The sequence below is a fragment of the Heteronotia binoei genome, chromosome 8 (assembly GCF_032191835.1).
Source record: "Heteronotia binoei isolate CCM8104 ecotype False Entrance Well chromosome 8, APGP_CSIRO_Hbin_v1, whole genome shotgun sequence".
Taxonomy (NCBI): Eukaryota; Metazoa; Chordata; class Lepidosauria; order Squamata; family Gekkonidae; genus Heteronotia; species Heteronotia binoei.
The window spans coordinates 12,478,581-12,491,767 of NC_083230.1; the positions used below are offsets into that span (position 1 = coordinate 12,478,581).

At 44.2% G+C, this 13,187-nt stretch overlaps 1 protein-coding gene across 1 annotated transcript in view; it reads left to right on the top strand.

Annotated features, from left to right (window-relative positions):
* The window catches only part of TBC1D22A (TBC1 domain family member 22A), a 261,287-nt gene that overhangs the window by 182,350 nt on the left and 65,750 nt on the right, over positions 1-13,187 (top strand). The window contains exon 11 of the mRNA XM_060244773.1: positions 30-157. Coding sequence (XP_060100756.1) covers positions 30-157 — 128 coding nt within the window. The remainder of the gene's footprint in view (positions 1-29; positions 158-13,187) is intronic.

Sequence of the window (13,187 nt, forward strand, 5' to 3'; positions counted from 1 at the left end):
TCCCCCCCCCCCCCCCCACTCTCTTTCAGAGCAAGTACACAGACACTTGGAACAACATGAAGTGAAATACCTTCAGTTTGCGTTCCGTTGGATGAATAACTTGTTGATGAGAGAAGTTCCCCTTCGGTGCACCATACGGCTTTGGGACACATATCAGGTGACCGGCTGCTTTTGTGCCTCCATAATAGTATGTAGTTTGAGACATCCTTTCCCCACCCCTATGCTTTTTTGAGAAACAAACCTGTCTTATCTCTGAGCGGCTGGTGCTGAGCGTTTTTGGTGCTTCTGTACTTTAGAACTCTTGTATTTTGCAATGGGAGAGCTTTTTTTTGTTTTTTACATTTACTGGTTATTGATTAACTGTTTTGTTATCCTCCCCCCTGTTTTCTTTTCATTCGGCTTCTTTTCTTTCTCTCTAATCCAAGCTTTGTATGAGGAATGGTTTGTTATTTGGCAAAGCTGATCCAATCATAAAGCAGACCTCAGACGGTAAATCTGAGGGGCAGCTTTCTGTTAAATTAGAAGGGATGAGTGAAAAGAGTCTTGAGAATATATTGTTGCTTCAAAAATTAAGGCTGGCCCAGGTTATTGTGACTGTAGTTTTAATTAAAATGACACATTATCTAGGAAAGTTATTCAACTAATGTTCACATCAAATCTTTATTTCAACAGCATATATTCCAGTTTTTCTGTTTGCACTTGATGGTTCCCTAGAAAACTGATGATTAAGATAAGCAGAAGATAATATGTTGTAACTGCTTCTGAAGAAACAGAAAAAGAACAAAACCCTAGGGAAATGCTGGGATGCTTGGATACAGACCTGCAATACCTTAAGTGTGAACATATGAAGCTGCCTTCTACTGAACCAGACCCTTGGTCCATCAAAGTCAGTATTGTCTACTCAGACTGGCAGCAGCTCTCCAGGGTCTCAAGCTGAGGTTTTTCATGCCTTTTTGCCTGAACGCTTTTTAGTTGGAGATGCCGGGGATTGAACCTGGGACCTTTTGCTTACCAAGCAGATGCTCCACCACTGAGCCACCATCCCTTGGTTTTCCAGGGTCTCAAGCTGAGGTTTTTCATGCCTCTTTGCCTGGACCCATTTTAGTTGGAGATGCTGGGGATTGAACCTGGGACCTTCTGCTTACCAAGCAGATGCTCCACCACTGAGCCAATGTCCCTCCCTCAAAGTGTTTTTACTAGAGTCATGCTATCATAAGAATAGAGCAGATCCAGAAGCAGCTAGGTAATACACCTTGCCACTAGGAGAAGCGGGGTCGCAGGTTATATTATTTGGGTGCCACCCGTATTGTTGTTGGGCCACAGAGAGAAACACTGCAATTAAATGTAATATTGATGTAGAACTATTTCTTAACATCTTTAGATTTTATTGGGAGTTTTCCCATGAAGTGCAATCTTTAAAAAGGAAGAAAAATCAGAGAGAGACTATGATATATTGAGGTAGGCGGAAAGAGCAAATATGAAATCCCTGCTCAGTTATGAAGCGCTCTAGAAAAACTTTGGCAATCACTGTCTCTAACTTTTACTCTCATAGGGTTCTTATGACAAGGGGATAGTGCGCTACTTTAAGTTCCTTAGAGGAATGGCGGCTTAAGTACGTTGAACCAATTAAATGCAATTCTGTTGTTCAGAAATAGTGAGCCATTTTTGGGGGGGTGGGGAGGGAGGAGAAATAGCCACTTATTTTACCCAGCAGCAATGAATCCTCTAAAAGGTGTCTTGAAATAGAAAAATTAAATATATAGCTTATGTCTGTGATTATGTTCTTGGAATTCTATGGCAGCAGCTGCTAAGATGTCATTTTTTGGTAAACACTTCTGAAATAATGGCTTATGCCCACTCTTTTTGGAGCTATCATCTTCACCCCCCAAAAAAAGATTGTCTTTCATGTTGTTCTGTCCATAAGTCACTTGTTTTGTGTTTGTTTTTTGAGCCTTCTTTAAGGCTTGCCTCACCTCTGTATATCCCTCAGCTGTTGGTGGTTTTGTTACTTTGCCGTTACTGTTTCCTGGATCTCTTTTGTTTGCTTATTCCATGTTGCATAGAAAACATGTAAAATATTTTTAGCCAGATACTGGGCTAGTTGCCTTGCAAGATGCATGTTGTTACAAACCTGTATCTTTGACCGATGGAGCCAGCTTATTCCAGTTGCCCCGAGAGCATATAGCAGCTGAGGGTTGTGATTGGCTTTTTAAAAATGCAGCGACGACTTAAGAAAAGAGGCGATGATCCAATTAAAAACAAATTGATGTTCCCGTAACAATGCTTTCAGAGCAGTTCTGTGGGAGTATCGATCAAACAACGTGCCATTTTCAGACATGTTGGATTAATATTTGCCGTTTATGCTTAGGTTAGAAAAATGAGTGCACACTGACAATCCTTAAAAAAAATACACACAAAATTAGAGAGGAGTAATCTCTTTAGTACCCTTGGCTACTGTGAGCTTCCTGAACCAGTTGCATCTGGCCACCATTGGGGACCTGAGCTGATGAGCCAGCCATGTAATCTGTATTACGTAGACAGTTTAAGAAAGAGGATCCATCTAGTACATCGACCTAGCTGGATTTCTTTTGTTGAGCAACAATATGGTAATGTGATCATGGAATCATAGATTTGGAAGGGTCCTCTGGGGTCATCTAGTCCCAACCCCCTATGCAATGCAAGAAATTCACAAATTCCCCCCCCCCCCTTTGAGCAACTCGTATAAATTAGTCTAAATGTACCACTTTCTGCCTTTGCTGACTTTTAACAATGCCTTTATGTATTTGGCTGCACCTGCTAATAGTAGAGTAATTAACCCCTCCGCCCAACTTTTATGACTAAAAAAAAGCAGCAAACCATGCCAACTATCATCTTGAGGAACTCTGCAGATATGCAGAATAATAAAGGTAAAGGTAGTCCCCTCTGCAAGTACCAGTCGTTTCCAACTCTAGGGTGACGTCGCATCACGAAGTTTTCACAGCAGACTTTTTACAGGGTGGTTTGCCATTGCCTTCACCAGTCATCTACACTTCCCCCCCCCAGCAAGCTGGGTACACATTTTACTGACCTCGGAAGGATGAGTGTAGAATCTTAGCGGGGAAGATTTCAGGAGGGGGGGATATCTTCCAAATTGTTCCCCTTTCCTCCCTTGTGAAGAAGCACATATATAAAGGAAGAAACAGTAAAGACTTTTATTTTCCTGTCCCAAAATGGGATGATGGGGAGGGTAATCAGCAACTGAAAAATAGTATGATTCTTGATTATGGAATCCCCCCCCCACACACACACGGACATGCTATTATAGAATAGGACCCCAAAGCATGCAATTCTGACATTATAAATCAGTTGTAAAGGTCTCTTTTGTGAGAATTTAACACCCACCCACCCACCTCAGGCTAAAGTTCAAAGCAGCTAAATGTGATATATATTTTATTTCACCTTCTAGAACATGGCATTCCTGGGTTAGTTGCACTTTGAACTGAAAGCATACTGGCATTGGGGAGTTTTTTTCTGAGGGTACTGATGTGGTCATGTAATTTAGGACCCCAAGCTGTGAAGCTGGCTTAAAATGTGGAGCATTCCATTGTTGAGTGACTAAGTATTCACTCTGTATTCACTTAGTCACTCAAGCCAGTTTGGTGTAGTGGTTAAGTGTGCGGACTCTTATCTGGGAGAACTGAGTTTGATTCCCCACTCCTCCACTTGCACCTGCTGGCATGGCCTTGGGTCAGCCATAGCTCTGGCAGAGGTTGTCCTTGAAAGGGCAGCTGCTGTGAGAGCCCTCTCCAGCCCCACCCACCTCACAGGGTGTCTGTTGTGGGGGAGGAAGGGAAAGGAGATTGTGAGCCGCTCTGAGACTCTTCAGAGTGGAGGGCGGGATATAAATCCAATATCTTCATCTACCTCACAGGGTGTCTGTTGTGGGGGGGGGGGGAGATAAAGGAGATTGTGAGCCGCTCTGAGACTCATTGGAGTGGAGGGCGGGATATAAATCCAATATCTTCATCTACCTCACAGGGTGTCTGTTGTGGGGGAGGAAGGGAGAGGAGATTGTGAGCCACTCTGAGACTCTTTGGAGTGGAGGGTGGAATATAAATCCAATATCTTCATCTACCTCACAGGGTGTCTGTTGTGGGGGAGGAAGATAAAGGAGATTGTGAGCTGCTCTGAGACTCATTGGAGTGGAGGGCGGGATATAAATCCAATATCTTCATCTACCTCACAGGGCGTCTTTTGTGGGGGGGGGGAAGGTAAAGGAGATTGTGAGCCGCTCTGAAACTCTTTGGAGTGGAGGGCGGGATATAAATCCAATATCTTCATCTACCTCACAGGGTGTCTGTTGTGGGGGGGGGAGGAGATAAAGGAGATTGTGAGCTGCTCTGAGACTCTTCGGAGTGAAGGGAGGGATATAAATCCAATATCTTCATCCACCTCACAGGGTGTCTGTTGTGGGGGGGAAGGAAAAGGAGATTGTGAGCCGCTCTGAGACTTTTCGGAGTGGAGGGCGGGATATAAATCCAATATCTTCAACTACCTCACAGGGCGTCTGTTGTGGGGTGGAGGAGGTAAAGGAGATTGTGAGCCGCTCTGAGACTCTTTGGAGTGGAGGGCGGGATATAAATCCAATATCTTCATCTACCTCACAGGGCGCCTGTTGTGGGGGGGGGGGGGGGAGATAAAGCAGAGGGGATCTCCTAATGCTTAAAGTGGCTTAGTAATTGCAGGGTGCGTGTTTTAAAAAATCTACAAGTAGTCATTTAATTATTACAATAGAAAAGGGGAGGTGACGAAATACCTGTCATTAACCCTCCTCGAATGGTCAATGTTGTTAATTTTGGGGCGCAGGTTCTTGGAATAAATATTGGGGATATTTGCATTCTTAACTCATTGTATACCTGGCCTTTTCTGATCAGGGTATCACCGCATTTTCCAAAGTAAATGTCAAATTTGGCTTAATTCTAGGTCTATCATAAAATCTTTGGGCAGAATAAACCTCCTTTTTGCGCCTAAAAAGGACCTCCCTTGAGCAAGCGTCGTGAAAAGAACTTCCCATCAAATTATTCCTCTGACTACATACGCAAGTGTAAGGGTGTGAAGTTCCCGGTGGGCTTTTAATATTCAAGTCAGGTTATGCATGCTCCAGTATGTCCGCCTGTTCTTTCACTCTAACCATAAAGCCAAGAAGGTCGGGGTGGAGCGAACCATCCCCCAAGGAGCCACCTTCCAGTTTAAGTGGCCATAACATAAGTTCAAAAAGCAATTTCTCTCTCCTGGTACATTTCTGTTCTTGGATGTAAACTTCTAGAGAAACATGAAGGTTATATTTAAAATATTTAACCTTCTTCTGCTTAGAACAGATATTCAAAGCAGAATCTTTAGATGTAAATGTTGTGAGCTTTGAGGGCCATGAAGCTTACCCTAAGCCGTGAGCTAGATTCCATAGTGGTATTCTTGTTGCTAGCCGAGGGCCACTTGAGGAGCACTGCAGTCGAGTAGCAAGGCCATTGTGAAAAGCTAGGGCCTTCCCAATCCACCCTTTTTACACAAAAACCTCCCCTGAAGGTCATTGGACCTGTCCAGATTAGGATTCACTGTAGTGAGTAAATGCAACCAGAATGGAAAACTGACACATCCAGTTGCTATCCCAAGCAGACATGTGGAAGAACTTTTTGTTTTGTACAGAGGATTGGTGGATCCTAACCAGTGGGTTAACTCCAGAGCAAAATTTCTGCTTGCGCTAAAGCTCTTGTGCAAGCAGAGACACAAGAAGACTGCAGTAGGCACTTGCATAAAGTCTAACTGATTTTATCCCCACTTGCACTGTCAAACTTGGTGGATCCCCTTGAGCAAATTCTTACACAACCAGTTTCTGAACACTATAATATATAACTTCGGAACATGCTAGGTGTTGCACGTGAACCTGCACGCGTGGAACTGTGTTTGATCCACTTATGTTTTCACTGGTGCATCACTGGAACCAAGCCATCAGCTCCTGATATTAGATTAGATTGGTGCCTAATTAAAACATTTAATACTTGTTGGGGAATGGCTTGCTTCTATAAAATGCTGAGTCGTACGCCTTCCTTCTTTTAAAAAAGTTTAATTGCATTATTTTTTTTAAATCTTCTGCAGATGGGCAACTACTTATATAAAGTCAGCATTAATTGTGAATAGGGATGGGCACAAACTGGAAAAATAAGGTTTGGTTCGTGGTGTGCTTCGTTTGTGAACCATGGATAGTCATGAACTTTTAGTAGAACCCTCCCCCTCCCCCTCCCCCAGCATGCTAGAGACAATAAACTTCCAGGGGATCTCCAGCTGACTGTCCTCTACCTGCCAACCAGTGGAACTCTCTGCCAAGTGAGATCAATGCCCTGTGGGACTTGTTACAGTTCCACAGGGCTTGTAAGGCAGAGATGTTCCACCAGGCATTTGGTTGAGGACAGCGACAGTGTCCATCTGGCCGGCACTCTCACCCCTCCTGATACCAGAGCGCTGCTGAATATAGTGGGTGACCCTAGAAACTTAGGGCTCCCTTAGTCAAGTCTGTGTGCCCAAAAAGGCCCCTTGATGGAGACCAGGAAAACTCCATTTTGGAAGGCTTGGGCCGCATAGGCAAGGCATGCCTCTGAGCGACCTTTACCCTTCCCCCTTTTTTCTTTAGATGGACGCAATGGAAAAATACAGGAATGTGCCAGAGTGAATGGGTAATCCCTTCAATGTCTCTCCCCTTCCAGTGACTCGTCTTTATCTCATCTCTGTCAAAATCCTGGGTGTTACCCCATTATTGTGTTATTGCATTGTTTCCTGGGAATGTCAAAACTAAATTGTCACCTAAACTTCCCTTCCTGAGTGGCCATACAGGTACAATTTTCACCTTTTGTTCTACCTCCAGACACCTATTGTAATGACCCGATAAGGCCATCATCTCCCATCTCCCCACCATCAAGCCTCCACAGAGAGACTTCCCCCTCCCAACCCTATAACTACCCAGGTCCGGAGTCATGGCGTGTGCACTCTGTTAGGCACCTTGACAGTTTGTACCCACCGATATGCCCTGTTATCAGGTTCCTTTGGGGTAGGTCACGCTGGCCATGCCTGCTCCCACCTCCATTTTCCGCAGACGTCCGCCATCTTCTAGAAAGGTAGTATACCCTGTCTGTCTTCCCTTGTTCTCAGCTATCTTGCACCCCTTTATTTCCTAGGTCTCGTGTGGATGCTTAAATTTATGTGTAAAGAGTGATTGTATTGCAACACCTACGTTATTTTCAGTAAACAATTTCAAATTTCAATTTTTTGCGGAATTATTTTCTGGGCTATCCGACCTCTGTATCGTTGGTTAAAGATTCGGGCTCCTAAAAGCTCTATTTGGGTATTCCAGCTAATTTCCCAATTAAAAAGGAAACCCAACGCACTTCTCGTAACACTCCCCACCCCCACAAGGTAGTAGCACAATTGGAACCTGACCACCCCCTCTGTTTGAATTGTATTCCTGTTATGAATTCTATTGGAATGTTTGTTTTTAGAACTGTGGCTTAGTGTTTATGAATTTAGTTCAATGTACACCACCCTGAATGGGCAGCATATATAAATGGAATGTAATAAATAAGCAAGCAAGCTATATACCTGTCTTGTCGCCTTTTAACACTGAAGGCAAGAGAAAGAAGAGTGAAATGATTAAAGGAAGCTCTTTTAGAGAGGTCACTTGGGGCAACAGGCCCTAAATAAGGAAGGAAAGATGGCCCTGACTCTCCTTCAAGAGCTCCTTTGGTGAGTTCAGTGCTGGTGACATCAGCCGGCCTCCCAGAGGGACACAGTGAACAGAGATCAGCTTCTGAGCCACTGGCAAAGAAGGCAAAGAAAAAAGCTAAACACTTGGGGAAAGTGTCTTCATTTGGGAAAAGTGTCTTCAAAGACAGGACTCCCGTCGGAGGGGTCATCCATGAGAATCAGCATCTCGAAAGTCAAGATCACCTCAGCGTCAACGAACCCACATCGAGGCACTGCAGCCTTGTGATGCTCCTTGAAATGCTGACTAACAGAATTGAACATATTATCTTTGCCTCCTGATAGACCTTGGAGGTTGACACCGATGAGAGCCTTACAGGCATTGAGGCCAAACGCTCCTTTGCCTGCAAGGCACGCTAACCATTCTTCTGATTTCTTGGTGCCAGAGATCTTTGAGGGTACATCCAGCCAGCCCTCCACAGCACACATCTAAACATAGACAGGGCAGAGGACAGACAGAAGGATTTCCGAATATCCCTTGCTTCTTTATGCCACCAAACTTCAGGACTGCCCTGAGCATTATGGGAGGGCGGGATAGAAATAGGAACAAACAAACAGGAAGGAATGGGATTCCCCTCAATTTCCATTCTTGGTACCTGCCGAGGCATTAGAGGACAAACACAGGGACATGAGTCACGCCTCTGATGTCAACGAGATCTTTCAGTACTCAGACTACAGGAGATACCATGTCTGAAGCCGAATTGGAGGTTACCTCAATACCATCACCAGAAGAGATTGTGAATGAATCATTGGCCCCATCTCCAGTGGAAGACTTGAAGCTATATTTGGATTATAGATTATAACTATGTCTAAAGCTTTGAACCTGGAGTATTTGTTTATGGAACTAATGTTTGCTGATCCCACCACTCTATGCCCCAGAGTCCAGGCCAGTTGCATTGCCCTTCATACAGGGAATGTAGGAAGTTGCAGTTGCTGCCTGGAATGAACCAGATTCAGCTCCTGCATTGTCAAAGAGACTCGACAACTTATACATAGTCAAGGAAACTGCAAATATCTGTTCCAGCATCTTCCTGCTAACTCTATGGCAAAAGTGCTGCCTGCAAGAGAGAAAGCTAGTTCAAGATGGACTCCTCAGGGAGAAAAATGTATTCATCTGGGGTCATGGGCCTTAGGGTATTGAATCTGTCAGCTATAATGGTCTTCATGGTCTCTGTGCATCACACCCATGGGATAAGGCACCTGCACTGATCCCCAATTGGTACTTTAAAATTCCATAGGAATTATTTCCATGCCCTTTCCCCTGGGCATGTACAGAAACTCCACCATGCCTGCCCAAGGGGGCAGGGGGCAGACAGCCACATGGTCAGCCTCTCCATTTTCATTCATTTCATTCAACCACAGCTGGAGGTGACAGAACTGGTTTTTGATATTGCACAACTAGGCACCTCTATAGCCACAGCTCTTTCCACGACATCAGTAATGCTGCAAGCTGCTAAGGGTCCCTGAGATAAACCCAATGTCCATTTCCTCCAGACATGTGGATCATATGTACAAGGTATAAGAAACGGGGGCCAGATTTTTATTATGGCACGCCCTAAGCCTAATTCTTTTGTGGTAATCTCTTCTTCCAAAACCAGACATGCTCACTCCACACCAACAGACAAGGAAAGAAAGAGGCTTGACTCCTTTGTCAGGAAAATCTACTTGGCAGCAGCCCTAGATGTTAAAACACTAGTTACTTGGCATGGATGGGCTGTTACAATTATGCTCTTCGGGAACAGCTCTTTGAGCTCCGGGACTTCCTTCGAAAGGAGAAATGTACAGAAGCTAGGAAACTGCAAAAGGAGGGTACTCTTTTGGTGAAACAGCAGATAACATCCTTCAAACATGCCCCGGGCACTTTCACAAAGATGCTCACCTCCACCATTGCCCTACAAAGGCACTCATGGCTTTGGTCAGCAGCCCTTAATCTGGTTACAAGGACATGCACTGAGGCCATCCAATTCAATGGTATTAGTCTCTTCCGCTCCACAGTGGACACCATGTTGCAAGATATGGACAGGAGCATAAAGGCTTCCTGCAATCTGAGTATCTCTACTGCCACTCATAAGCTCAGATCTTGGTCCAGATCACAGTCCTGTCGTTCATCCAGCAGACCCTCGCAGATGGACCTCTGCTCCATATTTTTATCCAATCCCCTCTTGAAGCTGCCTATACTTGTAGCCACCACCACCTCCTGTGGTAGTGAATTCCATATGTTAATCACCCTTTGGGTTAAGAAGTACTTCCTTTTGTCCATTTTAACCCGACTGCTCAGCAATTTCATTGAATGCCCACGAGTTCTTGTATTGTGAGAAAGGGAGAAAAGGACTTCTTTCTCTACTTTCTCCATCCCATGCATAATCTTGTAAACCTCTATCATGTCACCCCGCAGTCGACGTTTCTCCAAGCTAAAGAACCCCTGGTGTTTTAATCTTTCTTCATAGGGATAGTGTTCCAAACCTTTAATCATCCTAGTTGCCCTTTTATGGACTTTTTCCAATTCTATAATATCCTTTTCGAGGTGCAGTGACCAGAATTGCACACAGTACTCCAAATGAGACCGCACCATCGATTTATTCAGGGGCATTATGATACTAGCTGATTTGTTTTCAATTCCCTTCCTAATAATTCCCAGCATGGAGTTGGCCTTTTTTATTGCAATCGCACACTGTCTTGATATTTTCAGTGAGTTATCTACCATGATCCCAAGATCTCTCTCTTGGTCAGTCTCTGCCAGTTCACAACCCATCCACTTGTATTTGTAGCTGGGATTCTTGGCCCCAATGTGCATTACTTTGCACTTGGCCACATTGAACCTCATCTGCCATGTTGACGCCCACTCACCCAGCCTCAACAGATCCCTTTGGAGTGCCTCACAATCCTCTCTGGTTCTCACCACCCTGAACAATTTAGTGTCTGCAAATTTGGCCACTTCACTGTTTACTCCCGACTCCAGATCATTAATGAACAAGTTAAAGAGCACAGGACCCTGCAGCACCCCACTGCTTACCGTCTTCCACTGCGAAGACTGTCCATTTATACTCACTCTGCTTTCTATTAATTAGCCAGTTTTTGATCCACAAGAGGACCTGTCTCTTGACTCTCGAGCTTACTAAGGAGCCTTTGATGAAGAACTTTATCAAAAGCTTTCTAGAAGTCAAGGTAAACAACATTTATTGTGCCCCCTTTGTCCACATGCTTCTTCACCCCCTCAAAGAAATGTAACAGGTTAGTGAGGCAAGATCTTCCCTTACAGAACGCTTGCTGAGTCTTCCTCAATAACTTGTGTTATCAGTGTGCCTACTCATTCTGTCGATAATGGTTTCTACCAATTTTCCCGGTACTGAAGTCAGACTGACTGGCCTGTAGTTTCCCGGATCTCCTCTGGAACCCTTTTTAAAGATGGGGGTGACATTTGCTACCTTCCAATCCTCAGGAACGGAGGCAGATTTCAATGAAAGATTATATATTTTTGTTAGGAGATCCACAAGTTCAACTTAGAGTTATTTCAAAACTCATGGATGTATGCCATCCAGACCTGGTGACTTATTAGTTTTTAATTTGTCAATTAGTTGTAGGACCTCCTCTCTTGTCACCTCAATCTGACTCAGGTCTTTCAACACCCCTTCCAAAATTAGTGGTTCTGGAGCGGGCAAACACTTCTCATCTTCCACAGTGAAGACAGAGGCAAAAAATGCATTCAGCTTCTTAGCCATTTCCCTATCCTCCTTCAGTAATCCTTCGACCCCTTGGTCATCCAAGGGCCCCACGGCCTCCTTGGCTGGTTTCCTGCTTCTAATATATTTGAAGAATTTTTTATTGTTGGTCTTTATGTTTTTTGCAATATGCTCCTCATAGTCCCTTTTTGCCTGCCTGATCACAGTCTTGCATTTGATTTGCCACAGCCTGTGTTCCCTTTTATCAATCTCACTTGGACTAGCTTTCCACCACTTAAAGGAGTCCTTCTTACCTTTTTCAGCTTCCATTACTTTATCAAAGATTTCCGGTTTTCACAGCTGGTAACATCATTAGGGTTTGTAGAATCTATGCAGGCCTTTTCTTATACCTGTTTGTGCCTTTTCTAACTTGTGGTATATATTTTATCTTCTAGGATTGTAGTTTTAAATAGCCTCCAAGTTTCCCCAAGGGTTTTGACTGTATTTACCTTTCTTTTCAGTTTCCTCTTCACATGCCTCCTCATCTCAGAGAATTTACCCCTTTTAAAGTGAAACGTGGTTGTGCTGGTCTTTTGGAGCAACTCCCTATTTATACAAATGGTGAAATCAATAACGTTATGGTCACTGCTCCCAAGTGGTGCAATCACTTTTACATCTCTCACCAAGTCTTGGGCATTACTTAGGACCAAATCCAGGATCGCCGCACCCTTGGTAGGTTCTGAGACCACCTGCTCCATACCACAGTCATTGAGAGCATCTAGAAACTCAATCTCTTTCTCTCGACCAGAACACATATTGACCCAATCAATCTGCGGGTAGTTAAAATCACCTATTACGACACAGTTTTTACGTTTAGCTGCTATCAAGAATGAACAAAAAATGCTTGCATTTCTGTTGCAGGGGTGGTTTGAACCCAGTCTCTCTGGGCCTTCTCAACCCTTGGAAGAACAAATACCTGCTCCTTCCCTCCACCCCCAATCTTGCTCATTACCAAAGTCATCAACAACATTCTTCAAGAGAAACTAGACTGTATCCTGATTACCCCGTGGTGGCCGCAGCAGGCATGGTTTCCCCTGCGTCTCCAACTCTCTCAAAGAACCTTCCACCATTTCCCACCAACCACAGACCTCCTCCTCACTCAAGGAGGAAGGTACTTAATCATAATATCTCTCACCAAAAAAGTCATAGCTTGATGGCTCACGTGGACCCTTTCCTGAGAGAATGAGGAAGTGTTGATAAATAGTCAGAAACCTTCCACCAAGTAGTCTTATGCCTACAAATGGAGTAAATTCCTGATCCATGTGGTGGTCCAGAGTGATACCAGACGGAACTAGCGTGCCTCTCATTTTTTTGGCTTCTTCCTCTCACTGGTTGACTTGGGCATGAGTCATTCCTCTCTGAGGTCTACCTTGCAGCCATTTCAGCTCATCAAAAGGTTGGTGGCTGATTTGAAGAAGAGGAGGAGGAGATTGGATTTATACTCCGGCCTTCATTGGGAGTCTCAAAGTGGCTTACAACCTCCTTTCCTTTCCCCTCCCCACAACAGATTACTCTCAGTGTCATCTTTGGGGTCTGGGAAGAAAGTTGGTAGGGTGATATCAGAATGCTGATGAAACTCTGACACAATTTTGGGTTGAATGGTGATGTCAGATGTCAAAGAGACTCCCTTATCATGAAAGTAATAAAGTGGGCTGTGTCATAGTTCTATGAGTTCCGCCA